Source organism: Narcine bancroftii, chromosome 4, assembly GCF_036971445.1.
Source record: "Narcine bancroftii isolate sNarBan1 chromosome 4, sNarBan1.hap1, whole genome shotgun sequence".
Lineage (NCBI taxonomy): Eukaryota > Metazoa > Chordata > Chondrichthyes > Torpediniformes > Narcinidae > Narcine > Narcine bancroftii.
The window spans coordinates 306,212,832-306,228,546 of record NC_091472.1 but is presented as its reverse complement, the minus strand read 5'-3'; the positions used below and the strand labels follow the sequence as shown (position 1 = coordinate 306,228,546).

The 15,715-nt window shown below is 40.6% G+C and overlaps 1 protein-coding gene across 4 annotated transcripts in view; it reads left to right on the top strand.

Annotated features, from left to right (window-relative positions):
- The window catches only part of pde11a (phosphodiesterase 11a), a 355,963-nt gene that overhangs the window by 229,302 nt on the left and 110,946 nt on the right, over nucleotides 1-15,715 (top strand). For all 4 annotated transcript variants that reach the window (XM_069935824.1, XM_069935820.1, XM_069935823.1 and 1 more), the window contains 3 exons: nucleotides 389-498; nucleotides 1,100-1,190; nucleotides 12,058-12,158. In XM_069935824.1, coding sequence (XP_069791925.1) covers nucleotides 389-498; nucleotides 1,100-1,190; nucleotides 12,058-12,158 — 302 coding nt within the window. The remainder of the gene's footprint in view (nucleotides 1-388; nucleotides 499-1,099; nucleotides 1,191-12,057; nucleotides 12,159-15,715) is intronic.

Sequence of the window (15,715 nt, the reverse complement as noted above, 5' to 3'; positions counted from 1 at the left end):
TTTCTTATATCACTGAGTATAAAATATGTACTGTGTTAGATCATTTTAAAGAGATGTAGTCCTCCAAATGCCCAGCACTGTTGGCGTAGCAATTAGCACAACGCCTTCACAGCACCAGCGATCGGGACCGGGGTTCAAATCCTGCACTGTCTGTGTGGAGTTTGTATGTTCTCCCCTGCATGGGTTTTCTCTGGGGGTATAGGTTAATAGCTTCTCCAAAAGGTGGAGCTGTGAGTCAAACATTAAGTTTTATTGGATTCAGGTTCTCTTTCTGTAATCAAGAATCACTTTCAATTAATAATTTTAAAATCTTTATCTGGGTTCATCCCATGAAATAAGTTTGGCATTTCACTGACCCTTGTCTCATGTCTATTTATTGTTTTGCCAGACTGCAGATTTTCAGGAATTTTTAACAGACACAGAAGTTCTTGGTTTGATGGTTGGGTGCCTATGTCATGACTTGGATCACAGAGGCACTAACAATGCTTTTCAAGAAAAGTAAGTACTGATACATATACTGTTATCCCTTGCTAAAAATCATTGCCAAACACTAAATTGTTCTGTTGTACAAAGTATTTAATCATTTATAGCTTCAGTAAATAACTTAGCACATTGAATCAGGAATTCCTGTCAACACAGAATAACAGACTTTGTAAGTTTAACATTTTCAAATAACTTACAAGGAATATTTTTGAGATTCATTGGAAATATTGAATATTAAAACAGTTAATAAAACTGTAAAACCACTTTCCCGTGAAATGTGTATTATGGTTGAAACTAAAATGTGCAGTGCTGGATATTGAAGTGAAGATTTGAGCTAAACCTTATAAATACTTCATTTGGCATTTAAGAAAGTGAAACTTGATAAGACTTCATCTTGTCCAAGATTTTCTATCATACCATCGATTGAAATCAGAGCCAAACCATGCTCAGTTAGCAATGCAGATTGCTCAATGTATACCAACAGAATAAAGGGACAACTATCCAGCATGATGGTAAAAGGGAGATCAAAGGATTCATCCAGAACAGGGGAAATTTCAACTCAAATTTCAATTATGATTATTTATGCTATTTTGGTTGAAATATCTTTTTCTTCTAGGAGTGGCTCTGCCTTGGCACAGCTGTACGGCACCTCTGCTACACTAGAACTTCATCATTTCAACCATGCAGTTATGATACTTCAGAGTGAGGTACCAAAGCCTGGTTATTTCTTCAAAATCATAAATCCTAATAAAATGTTCGGTGTAACTAAAGTGGATCTCTGTGGAAGGCACTCTTCAGTGCTGATGAGAGCAAAAGCAAGGTCAAAGCTACGTTCAATAATCTATTCAATGATGGCAGAGATACCATCTACCCAACGTTAATAAATTCCCTGTGGGCAGCATGCAAGGTAAAGATAAGAAAAATATCAACAAATTATCAAGCTTTCAGTGACCAAAGATTGGAATGATCTTCAAATGCTTTTGATTTCAGTTACATTTAACCAAAATTCACACCTAAAAATATTTTTTATCTGCTTTTGTTAATATATTTTCTAAATATGAAAATGTAGAAGATCATTTTTTTGCCCAATGACTTCCAGAAAAATTACATGGTTGTCATCCAGGTGTATCTTGAGGTTTTTTTTTAGTTTTGGTCACTCACCCAGCACTTCTGTTCACTCTGAATATACCGTACAGTGAAGCCACAAGTCTCACAGTGTACTTGGTTATCCACAATACCAAATAAGAGGGTTTTCCACAGAGAAGCAACAAGATAAAATAGATATGAAGTCGAAAGAAGGAACAAGTCAAAAGAGGAATGATCAGAATTGGTTGTCACATGGGTTTTCACTAGAGGTGAAGGCACTTGAGAATATGAAGACTTAAGGCATCATTAATCTAGAAATAGATGAGAACAATAAACCCTGAGGACATAGAGGAAGTTGCAGAGAAAGTGAAATGCAAACCTATAGGAATTTAATCCCTGACTTTAAACAAGCAGTAGTGTTCATGTTTAACCATCACACTTGAATTGTGATTCCAGTAGATGGGATATATTTGTGTTTATGAGGCAAAGCTGATTATAGAATGCCTTCGAGTAATGTTAGGGTAGAGGTCTGCCGTAAATGCCAGTTATAGATATAGCCTTTTATACATTATCCTCTTATTTTGCCTGATGTTACTGCATGTAAAGACATCCCCAGTAGACTCTTGATGACTGCAGCCAAGCTGTCTCAAAAGCGGATATAAAATTTGGCAAAGTAAACTTATCAACATGAAAAAAAAACCTGTGGTGGAACATGGCATTGCAGGCATGATACTGTCCCTATCTGTGACTCTGTAACTCCTCCCCATAAGATTCCCCAATAAAGGCTGAGTCACCTTAGTCTCCCTCCCCCCCATCCCCACCAACCTTCATACCAGCCTTGGAACCGGGCCAGCAGCATCTGAAGAAGTACCTGTCATTTCAGGTTATTAAAGCCCTTTAATTACTTGCTTTGAGTGTGCTTGTGGCTATTGATTACCCATCAACACCGGTCAGAAAATTGAGGATTTTGTCAGTGGACTGAAATCAGTAATTGGTCTGAAGCACAGTATGATCCCAATTATTTTTCTTATCCTTCTTGCTAGTTGTTTTTGATGTCAACATTTCATGTTGTTCAAGTGACAGGGACATTGAGACAATCAAAAATTGAAAAGAAATTCAGATTATGGATCAATCTTCTATTTAAATAATTACATAGTTGACACCTGGGTACCCCACCTCACTGACAAAAGACAAAGGAGGAAAAACCTAACACCCAACCCCAACCAACCAATTTTCCCTTGCAACCGCTGCAACCGTGTCTGCCTGTCCCGCATCGGACTTGTCAGCCACAAACGAGCCTGCAGCTGACGTGGACATTACCACTCCATAAATCTTCGTCCGTGAAGCCAAGCCAAAGAAAGAGAAGAAAAGAAACCTAGTTTAACATGATTGGCACCCACCAGATTGGAGCCAGACAATGGCTAGCATCATTTTGGGCATATGCCCGCAGATGATATCACCAGAGGAGCGGTGAGAAAGGAATTGGGTATAATGGGGTTAGAGTTTTGGGAGGACTACGCAGCAGACTTAGAATTTGGAGGAAAAAGGCAGCTGGAAATACTCTGGGAATGATTGGATAGGTAAAGTGGAAACAAGCAAGTTGGATTTTGGAGGAGGTAAGTGTGTCCCCTCTGGTCAGCCTTGATGACCTCAATTCGGGCTGGATTGGACTTGAGCCTGCAACATGCTTTTTGTTAATTAACATGAAATTGATGTATCCAAATGATGATTATGGGGAAAATTCACACTAAAGTCACCAGAGGGGTGAAGTGATGCACATTTCCACTGCAGAGGAAACTACATTTTCCTTCACAAATTTGCAACTAACTCCAGAATCCTGACCCTGAGAGTGCTTCATTTCTGAGTAAGTAAAATAAATCAAAGACGAGGAAAATTTAATTTAATTTTCTTATAGCTCAATTAAATTGGTGGGTTGGTGATGCAGCTAAGGATTCGTGGTCGAAATCCAACTTCAAGTCATATTATGCTTGACAGGGCAGATGACTTTGGAATCAATTCACAGTTTGGACAGTTATTTTATCTCAGCTGAGCAACATTTGGAGGTTTGGAAGAGGCCTTTGTACCTTGGCCTAAGGGAAGGAACGATCAAGTGGGTCAACTTCTGAATGGCCCATCAAGTCGGTACAGAATGTATTATTTTGCAACCAAAACTAGATGGCTCCATGATCATATGGAATTGTACATAGCTCAGAATAGAGGCAGAGAAAGCAATTAATGAATGGATTCATTCTAATGAACATCATTAGGTCAAATGTGTTATGTATATGACCGTGCGTGCGTGATGATGTCATCACTCAGTTATACTGTGGGCTGCCGGGGACCATATTAGATTTGTATTAAACAGTAGCAGCCCACGACTCCCGCTCCACAGGCCAACACAGCAAACAGCCGTCAAACATGATGATTGGGTAGACAATAGGTGGGATGAGATGCCCTCTCCCATAGGCCGCAGAAATAGCAGTTGAATCGACCAGTCACCATCAGCAGATCGCACAGGATCCAGTCCGGAACAGCCAATCAGCAGCCGGCCTCGCTCAAGCCACGCCCCCCCCCCCCCCCCCAGTGATGACACGGCCTGCAGCCAAATAAAGCCAGTGTCGATTAACTCCCTTGGTGTGCGAGTCTTCTTTCAACCTCAACCTATGATCATAGCAGCCCCGCTACAAACAATGAATAAAGCATTAGATTTCCTTGTGCAGTATATGTCTAAACACAGAATACATGACAGATTTGTGATGAGGATCGAAACGAACCTCCTCTATGCTCCAAACGTTGGAAGGAAGATTTAAAAAGGAATCGCAGGATTATCCCCACTGTGGACTCCACAACCTCAGACACAGAGAACAACGAAAAGAAGACTCAAAACAGCAGAGGTACAGTTTGGAAATTTTGTGGACTCAGAAGAAAACTGATATGAATCTGTAAAAAGATTTGATCATCCCCGTTTTTCCCATAATATTACTGAGACTGTACCTTTGAACCGAAAACAATCGCTGTTTCTAAGCCAAATGGAAAGAATGACACTTCCACTGATAAAATCTCTAATTGCACCTGAACGGCCAGGAACAAAAACTTGTGCTATAATAGGGGCACATCTTAGTCCCAAACCAGAAAGGCAAAGATTTTATTACAGAAAACAGAGAGCAGGTGAATCGGTAAGCAAATTTTTGGCTGAATTATGTAAACTGTCACGGCACTGTGAGTTTGGTGAATTCTTGAACGAAGCATTAAGACACCGATTAGTAATGGAATACCTTATAAACAGACCACAGTGCCAGACAGTGATTACTAAGTAAAAAAAGAGGTAACATTTAATTCAGCATATGATACAGCCTTGGGTTCCAAGAAGGCCAATTTTAAAATTTGGACATCTGCCAAGACGAACCACTAGTGGTGGGAAAATTTTCCCACCAAGAATGCTTTCACTACAGAAAAAACAACCATAGTCCAGATAATTGTTATTTCGAAAGATCGAGATGTCATCCGTACGATAAAGAGAGGCACATCAGAGCCAAGTGTCCGAGAAACAAAGGTGAAAAGGATAAAAAGTAAGGACCAAGGTACGAAAGCCGTCCCACCGGAGTAATAATGGTGGAGGAGATGGATGAAAGCCCCGATACTGAAACAAATGATTCGGAGGAAGACAAAACAGTAGAAGTCATGTATATTCACGAATTAAAGGATAGAAAATCGGAAAGGTGAAATCAATGATGAATCTCTTCAAATGGAGTTGGACACGTGGGAAGCAATTTTGTTAATGCCATTCATTTTTTTAAAACGACTGCTACTCATTAAGGAGGCCGACACAGCATCAAAAATGGTCACGGGAAGAAAGTCAAGGTGTTTGGAAAATGCAATGTATACGTGAAATAGAAAGAGCGAACACTGAAAAGATGACCTCTCTACATCGTTGACACCAAGGAGCCAGCGTTGTTCGGAAGAAACTGGCTATCACACATCCTAGATTGGATGGAAATTGGATCCATAATGAACATATGCCTGGAAGATAAGGCCAAAACTGGAGCCCGTTCTCAAGAAGGACCAGATGGCTTTTGAAAAAGGCCTGGGAAAAATCCAAAGAGATCAGGTGAAATTACACCTGAAATCAGGTACCCTTTGCAATAAAAGGAAAGATTGAATTGGAACTTAACAGATTGGAAAACGAGGGAATACTGGAAAGAATCCAATAAATGATTGGGCAACTCCCATCGTGCCAGTGTGAAAGCCAACAGAAAAATCCAAATTTGTGGTCATTTCAAAGTCACTATTAACCAGGCTTTGCAGATACCAGAGCATCCTATGCCCAAAGCAGAAGAATTATTCCAGGCCCTGAATGGGGGAAAGAAATTCAGGAAGTTGGATTTATCACAAGCATACCAATAAATAGAATTGGATGAAGTGTCAAAGAAATTTGTGGCAATCAATATTTGTCTATACCTGAATGCCATGGATGAATTACTGCATGGCATTAATGTAGGATGTTCCCTCAATGACATTATAATCACAGGTCGAGACAATTCTGAGCATCTATCCAACTTAGAAAAAGTCCAAACCCGATTGCAACAAGCAAATGTCCGTCTGTGCCAGGACAAATGTTTATTTATGGTACCTTTTGTAACATATTTAGGCTTTACAATTAACAGTGAAGGAGTCTGAATAGACACCACCAATACCGAAGCTGTCTGCAGAGCACCCTACCCAACAAACCGAGCCAATTTGCAGTTGTTCCTGGGTTTAATTAATCATTATCAGAAGCACATTTCAAATATGTCAATGCTGTGCAGCCCACTAAACCAATTATTAAGAAAAGACCAGAAATGGTGCTGGAATGAAGAGACTAGTAACATGGCGGACCACTTGAAAGAACTACCAACATCAAGTGACAATGTTCTCATCCACTATAACCCAGAAAAAGAAGGGACCCTTGCAGTGAATGCTTCGCTAGTGGGATTAGGAGCAGTGTTGTCACAGGTAACGCAAGAAGGGGAACAACCAGTGGCTTATGCCTCCCGGCCTTTGACAACTTGTGAACGTAATTAGGCAAAACTGGAAAAAGAAGGGCTCGCCATAATATTTGGTGTCAAACGATTTCATATGGTGGAAAGTTTACCTTAATACAGACAACAAGCCACTGAGTTTGATTCTAGGCCCTAAAAAAGGATACCAGTGCTAGAATTCAAAGGTGGGCCATGCTGCTCACCACATATAATTATGATTTGAAACATAAACCAACAACACAAAACAACCATACTGATGCCCTATCTCGCTTACCTCTACCGGAAACTGAACGGAAAGACGAGATAATTAAATGGCTGGCTACAGCTGTTAATCAAGAACAACTTCATTCCTTACCAATTACAGCAAAGAAATACAGAAAGAAGCTACACTGTCAAAGGTCCTATATTTCAAGTTAAATGGGTGGTCCGAGACCATGAGGAACTAAATCCTTATTATACACGATGCCACGGGATATCAGTTGAAGAAGGTTGTTTATTGTGGGGAACCAGGACAATCATTCCTACAAAATGGCAGATGACCACGTTATCAGAACTCCACAACCACCACCCAGGGATGGTTCGGATGAAGGCGTTGCCATGTATGAATGTCTGGTGGCCCTCATAGTCATCATAACCATGGCACAGAATTCACATGGATTTTGCTGGTCCTTTGATGGGAGAAAACTTCCTCATTGTTGTCGATGCACACTCTAAATGGCTAGTGGTATCACACATGAGAAAAACAATAGTCCTGACAATTGAAAGACTACGAAGTATATTTGAACTGGTTTCCGATAAGGTATTCCAATGCAATAACAGTATATGACATGTCTTGTCAGCACCCTACTACCCAAGCACTAATGGGGAAGCAGAACATTTTGTACAGACTTTCAAAAAGGCCATGAAAACTAAGAAATTCCTAAACGTAGCATGAAGTCACAAAATCGCAGATTTCCTGTTAGGTTATGAAAACAGGTCACACTCTACAACCAAACGAACACCACCGGAATTGATGTTTGGGCATAACTTAAGAACAAGACTTTCCACAGTACACCCGAACATCTGGCTTCACACAGAACATTCCACATCTCCAAGTGGGAGGCTGAGTACTGGTACGAGACTACCAGGATAGTAGGGAGCCATGGGTGAGAGATGTTTTTCTTAAAAAAATGAAGTCCCTGTCTTATTCTATACTGGTGGGAACAAAAGTGTGGAAATGGCACATTGAGAGCGGTGGATGATCCGATGGCCATCCCCATTGCTCACGATCCTGATGAGATTCCCTGGGCTCATTCCACTGCTGACGTTCCAGAAATATCTTTGAGAAGTGAGGCCCCTTCTCAACTGAGCAGTCCTCAACCAAGCAGTCCTACGGCTCAACAGAGCAGTCCTACACTATGTCCTATTCTACAACACAGTCCTATGCAATGTCCGAATGGGGTTCGCCAAAGACAAAGTTCACAATCCTTGCTACCATCTGGGGTACTACCCCAAAAGGTGAAGAGTCCAGAGAAGTCGCAAAGCATACTGACAGATTCTACGTCCCTGAAACAATAGGAAAGGGAAAAAACGTCCTCCAGAACGACTGAAGGACTCTGTACAGTGACTTGGTGGTTTATCATTTCATACTTACATTATAATGTAATTGTAATGCTCACCATTAGTATCGGGGATCCATGTAGCTATTATAGTTTAGTATAAGTGCTGCCCATATATTTTATTTTCACAAAGCATTTATTTTGTGTGGGGGGGGGGGAAGAGTGTTATCTATATGCGTCTGCGTGCGTATGACGTCATCACATCCAGTGTAATGACATAGTCACTCATATATACCATGTGCTGCGGGGAACCATATTAAAGCATCACGTTTCCATGTGCATTTGTCTGTCTAAACCTAGAAAACATGACAAAATACACTAACAGTGATATTACATGCTCACAATTACACACATCCAGTTCATCTCTGCAGTGAGACCAAAAAAGTCATGATGAGTGAGAAAGATTGAAATGTTTAAAAATTCCTCGTGGAAAAATGGAAGTACATCCTAGACTTTATACGTTTTATGGGTTTATTTCAGCTCTTTCCAAATCGTGCGGTGCACCATCCAAAAGACTGAAGTTGAACAAACCGATAGGCTTTTATTAGCTTTAGAACAAAGGCACCTCAATGCTGCTCGACTGTTCTGCACTGGGGAGGGGGCTATGGAACAGTCACCTGTATTCTGGAGCCACAGGTACAGTCAGCCGATGGGTGTGCCCAAATAGATAAATACGTGCAGTGGTTTTACCACATTGTGGTACTAGATGGCTCAAGTTTTTAATGCAACATCTATTTGGCCGTAAATAGGCTGCTCCCCCTTGGATCCTTATCAAAAACAAAATCTCACTATTTTGTACTAACTGATGTTTTTTTCTTTGGCTTGGCTTCGCGGACGAAGATTTATGGAGGGGGTAAAAAGTCCACGTCAGCTGCAGGCTCGTTTGTGGTTGACAAGTCCGATGCGGGACAGGCAGACACGATTGCAGCGGTTGCAAGGGAAAATTGGTTGGTTGGGGTTGGGTGTTGGGATTTTCCTCCTTTGCCTTTTGTCAGTGAGGTGGGCTCTGCGGTCTTCTTCAAAGGAGGTTGCTGCCCGCCGAACTGTGAGGCGCCAAGATGTACGGTTTGAGGCGATATCAGCCCACTGGCGGTGGTCAATGGGGCAGGCACCAAGAGATTTCTTTAGGCAGTCCTTGTACCTCTTCTTTGGTGCACCTCTGTCACGGTGGCCAGTGGAGAGCTCGCCATATAACACGATCTTGGGAAGGCGATGGTCCTCCATTCTGGAGACGTGACCCACCCAGCGCAGCTGGATCTTCAGCAGCGTGGACTCAATGCTGTCGGCCTCTGCCATCTCGAGTACTTCGATGTTAGGGATGAAGGCGCTCCAATGAATGTTGAGGATGGAGTGGAGACAATGCTGGTGGAAGCGTTCTAGGAGCCGTAGGTGATGCCGGTAGAGAACCCATGATTCGGAGCCGAACAGGAGTGTAGGTATGACAACGGCTCTGTATACGCTTATCTTTGTGAGGTTTTTCAGTTGGTTGTTTTTCCAGACTCTTTTGTGTAGTCTTCCAAAGGCGCTATTTGCCTTGGCGAGTCTGTTGTCTATCTCGTTGTCGATCCTTGCATCTGATGAAATGGTGCAGCCGAGATAGGTAAACTGGTTGACCGTTTTGAGTTTTGTGTGCCCGATGGAGATGTGGGGGGGCTGGTAGTCATGGTGGGGAGCTGGCTGATGGAGGACCTCCGTTTTTAATAACTTTAATTTGTAAAATATTGACATGTCCATTGGTTGTGAACGAGAAATCCTCACGCTTAGCGAACGACAGCACAGACACCATTCTAGACCAGAAAGGTAGCAGTAATATTACAGATATGGAAAACTTGGCTTCAAGCTTTCATGTTACACAGTTTGATTTATAATGATGTTGTCATGACCCTTCCTTTGGTATTTCAACTGCAAAGTAATACAGTGGAACACTTTGAAATTTCCTACATTTTCAAAGCTTTAAAGATAGAAAACATTTCCACACATTAAAAAAAAACGGTGTCACGGATTATTCCTTTCAAAAGTACAGTTTGAAGTACCACTTAAATTAATATTTTAAATTAAAGAAAAGCAACTGATAAATAATCTCAGTTACAGTTAGAGATGAGAGGTTTTGTTATTAAATGAATTCTTTAAGTACTGGATTTGTAGATCAAGAAAATAATAGCAGTGGCATCTATTCTGAATATGTGGTTATGATTTTCTACGCACCAAGTCAAAGCAGTATCAGATCGGACACCAGTACCCGTCAAATTAATTAAAATTCGAGCTACCTTCAGTGCCCAGTTACTAAACTCAAAATGTATGCAACTTTAGAGACAAATATGTGATTAAACCTGGGTCGAGGGAGATTTGTCAGTCTGTCTGTACAAGGATTGCAAGAAATGGCATCTCGCCAGATGGTTCACCTCTAAACACATTAAGTAGCATGACGTGAACTTTCAAATATTAAACTCAACACAAATTATGTTGGCATATAAATTCTATGTATCTATTTTAGTTATGCAATTTGTTACTTATTGCCAGACAAGCTCTTGTACAAATTCTTCAGATTTTAATTGTTTTACAACAGATGATCTTTAAAAAGGTAAAGATATATAAATTTATTTTTTAATTTTCCCTTTTGCCTTTTCCTTTCTTTTTATATTTTTATTTAAATGCCTCATTCTGAGCTGTACCACCTCTTTTGATTTCAAAATGTTTCAAACTTGATTGGTTCAGGAATAAAATCTTGAAGTTGGTTTATCAAAAATTGCACGTTTTTGATATGCAAATAATTTTTAACAAATAATTTGTGTGTGTTTTGATGTGCTTGCACCCTTTTCCAGAAGTTCCACAAATCAAGAAATTCCATCAGATACTTCCTGCTACAATTCAATCGAATACTCTTGTCATTTCCAGTGGATTATAGCGCATGACATGATGTGCAACGCGCATTTTTGACTTACCAACAGAAATTAGATCAAAAGGGAAAAACTTTCCTTTTTTCATTTTTTCCCCCTCTTTTAATAAAACAAATAACACAGCAAATTGAGAACCATAGTGATTTAAGGAGTTCTCTCTTGTACATTAATTCGATCACGCTGAGTGCTCCATAATCATTTGCATGCTTGTTCTTTGGCAGACTGTGCACCTCAATTTAAAACCACCCAATCTGTGACAGCAGTTGTGCAAAGATAAGCTCTGCAAGCAGTTGTTGTCTGTGGATACTCAAGATGGGTTAGTTTGTATTTGGTGGTGGGGGTGGTGGGGGGGGGAATAAAACCTGCGGCACTCATTTCTTAAAGTGGTGTTTTCCCAATTTAGCAATTTTATTTTCCAGCGATCCTCCATTTAACAGTGGGGCAAAATGCAGCACCCATTTAGCACACCAAAAATGGTTGAAATCCCAATTCCAGGAAAGAAGTTCTTGTTCTGATTGATCTGATCACAGATCACTGTGAAGGGTCCCACAGCGTTTACATCTTGCATTTACATCAACGTTACAGCAAGAAAACTGCCCACTGATCATTAAGAGAAAAACTCAACCCAATTAGTGAGTTAACCAACTGCACTGGAAGCAAATAAAAATGTGTAAATCAATTTTGATGCCTACCAGTGACTTCAGGTTATATTATATCCAATGAAAGAATCTGATATCTAAAATTGAGGTAGGGCCATGGGACTCCACAAAGACTCAAAGCACCCCATGGCTCCTGATCTATTCCAGGCCTAGCATGCCATGAAAATAGTGAAAGAATTCTGGTGCTCTTACATCCTGTATCAAGAGCAAAATCATCCTCAGTGCACGTCTGAGGCAGGAGAATCAGTGGGGAAGTGATGAGGGGACTGGGAGTGATATATTTTCAGACTTGTTTCTTTTCTCTCCATCATTGCAGGGACATAATATTTTTGCAAGTCTTTCCTCCAGGGTGTACAGTGACATCATGCAGCTTTTGAAACAGTCAATACTGTCAACAGATCTGACGCTCTACTTTGAGTAGGTTTTGATTAATTTTTGTATTTCGTTGCAGGAGTCATTTACCAGAGAAAAAAAATATGTATTACACAAGATGTCTTTGTCTAGCTGTAATGTTTACCGATTTCAATTTCTTAGACAGTGGTCAGGGTGGGTAAAGAGTGGAGCAAGTTCTTGCCGTGGCCTATGCTCATGATTCTTAGCAGAATTCTGGATTCCAGCTTTCAGGTTGGAATTAATCTTTAAACAGACACCAGAGATCTTTTTGACCTCGTCCTAACCTGGTCACATTGCAAGTCTAAAGAGGACTCAAGCTTTTTTTAAAAAACCTGTGGTAATTTTCAACTTCAGAAATGCAGCAACTTCTATAAAATTACAAATCATAGACTTGTGAAACTCATAATTAGGAAAGGGCAAACCTTGGTGAAGGTATTAATTTTCTATTATTTTGATCATTGTTAATGAACAAGAAGAAATCTAAAAACTTGCTGATGCTGTAAATCTGAAACAAAAGTACAAAAATGCTCGAACTAGCAGGACAGGGCATTTCAGGTGGGAGCAGTGAATGTTCTGGGCAGTGCTACTGCCATACAAGTTCACTCCTGAGGTCATTTCAGATACAGTTCTGGTATTCGCATTCATTGTTCTTTTTGAACTCTCTTTTTCAATCAACACTGTCTTTTGGAGACGCAAGAGACAACAGATTCTGGAATCTGGACCAAAAGGACCATCTGTCAAGGTTTTGACTGACAGATGCTGACTGACCCATCCAGTCTTCCCACTCACTCATGATTCCAGTATCTGCAGTGTTTGTGTTTTATTTTTTCTGGAGGAATCACTGGGAGGAAAAATATGGGTTAAAATCCTTCAACAAGATTGGTCAAAATTATAAGTAACCCCAGCTGCTCTTAAACCATCTTTCAAGCGACGGCATCCTTTTAGGCATTGCCTTGTGTCTGTAGTTACTGCAGGTTGTAAGTCATGCTAATAATCCAAACTGTGGGACTTGCTTTCTGCTCTTATCTGTAAACTGATTTATAGTTTGTACTAGATAACGTAATTTGTTCTAAACATTTGGAATGAGCTCCTAATGAGATTTTAAAACAGTGGCATCCAAATCCAAGATGTAGTTCAAAGGTCAAAGTTAAAAATCTAGTTATTAACTCAGCACTCGTTTGTGCCTGATGAGGAAGAACAGGCATCGCAACTCAATGATAATTCCGACTGATTCCTTGGGCTCGTTCTTGCTTGAAACGTTAGAATTGCTTTTGTAGTGTCTCATATCTACCTGGAGAGTTTTTCTAAGGTGGTCAAATCATCAATTCTAAAAGTAATTAAGTGAAAGCATACTTAACCTCAGAAGAATCCAAAGAATTTTCATTTGGGAACAGAGTAAATACAGGCATTTGGCTCAAAATAATGCACCAAACTAAAAAATACTAAGGGTTCACATTTTATGGATCAATTGCAAATTGAGTCTACAATTTTACGTGGTTTTTATGGCTATAAAGATCCTTTAAAAAGCATTACCTGAAAGGCCAGACTAGGTGCTGAGGAATCATTTCCAATGAGGATAACACAATCAAGATTACATTTTTTTCAAGTATTTGATGAGCTTGCACTACTTTGTCTAGATCAGCCATTCTCAACTTTTATGGCCCCTTTAAAACTCTGCACAAAGTTTACGGGCCCTCTTCCCTGTGAAGCAGTCACGTTTAGTTGGTTTGGTCCGTACTTCTCTCCTGCTGACTACATCAAAAAACATTTTATGATTTCGGTCCTTGAGCTGTGGCTCCCGTTGATAATGGTTAGTCTAGATACCTTTAGATAATGTTATAGATTTTTCATGCAACGAGTGTCAGGATTAAGTAATGGGTGTTTATTTGTTAGATAATCTGTGTGTTCCGTGTCGGTAACAAGTAATGACATTTGCATATTACACCAAAAATGTTCTCGATGGAGGAGGGTGAGAATCCATCTGAAAAGGATTGGTTCATGGGAACAACAGTCCAAAGGAAAATCACCACAAACCTGTCCAAATACTGAAAATATAGACAGAACAATCCCTTATCGATGAGGTACAACTTGTTGAGAGAGGAAATGATAAAGAGCAGCAGAGCAGTATACCAGGGAAAAAAAAAATTGGATACAGTGTAAAATTCTTTGTTGATTCAATGTTGACCTGCTGTGTTACCTAGGGCCCGATCAATTTTATTAATTTTTGAGAAAAAATTGAAAGAAACAGGTGTACTAGCTAGGTCATCTCCATGGTTAGATCATATGATACCCAAGGTGAGTGGCCAATTGCGTTGAAAACTTGCTCAGTAGAAGGAGTCAGCAGGTAGCTGTTTTTTCTAATTGGAGTCCTGTGGTGTGCCACGGAGTTGGGGGGGGGGTTGTGCTGGGCTCACTTTTGTTGGACAATGATTTGGGTGGCAGTGCAGTTAACGTGAGACGTAACTTTCAGATGAGTGGTGCAGTGCTGGAGGAGCCCAGTGGGTCGGGCGGTCATACTTCACCAGGAATAGCAAGAAAGAGGGCAGATGCCTGAATAAAAGAGTGGGCAGAGGTGGAGAAGAATGAGCGAGCTGGCAGGTGATAGGTGGATACAGGTGGGAGGGAGAAGAGGAGTTGAGGAGGAGAACTTCTTCATGGTGGCTTATCCTCGAACTCCATTCAGCTGGTCCTCCTGAGAGAAATGGGGGAGAAAAAATATAGGGAGAGGCAGAGGGCTAAGGAAGATGCACTCTGAGAGGAGGACATGGAATGTAGATCATGGTGAGAATTGTTTTTATTTTAAATTTACACATACAGCACGGTGACAGGCCATTTTGGCCCATGAGTCCGTGCCGCCCAATTTATACCCCATTAACCTACACCCACAAGTACATTTTGAACGCTGGGAGGGAACTAGAGCCCCCTGGGAGAAACCATGACGGCACAGGGAGAACGTACAAATTCCTTACAGACAGCGCAAGACTCAAATCCCAGTCCCTGCAAAGGCGTGACACTAATTGCTACGCCAACCACACCGCAATTTGGTGGAAGGAAGAGAGGTGTGGGTGAAGGACAGGTAGTGAGGGTGGGAAGAGGGGGGGCGGGGAGAAGGAGGCATGGGACCAGAGGGATTGGGTGTTGCCTCCAAACCAATGAGAATACATTTGAATTTGCTGACTGTTGTCTTCAACAGAACGATCAGGAAAAATATGCTTTAATGAGATTCTCAACATTATATTCATGCACGTTATAATAAGATTTACACTACATTCACTTTACTATCTGGTTCTAACTGAAATTTAAAAAGAAACCAATTAACCAGCCAACTGGGAACAAATACTCCAGATCTCCAAAGTGGATTAGTAAATAACACAGTATAAGGGGATGTGAATCAGACTCAATTAGATTTGAACAACAGAGTTGAATTTTAATCTGTACTTTACCATTGAAGTCTGTTCTGGACCAGTGACCAATTTAGTTTACATTTTTGATCCTTATTTGTGGTTATTTTATTTATAGGATTAGCTGTAGTAAAGCACAAACCATCCAACATTCCTCAAGAATAATCTAAATATTTTTCT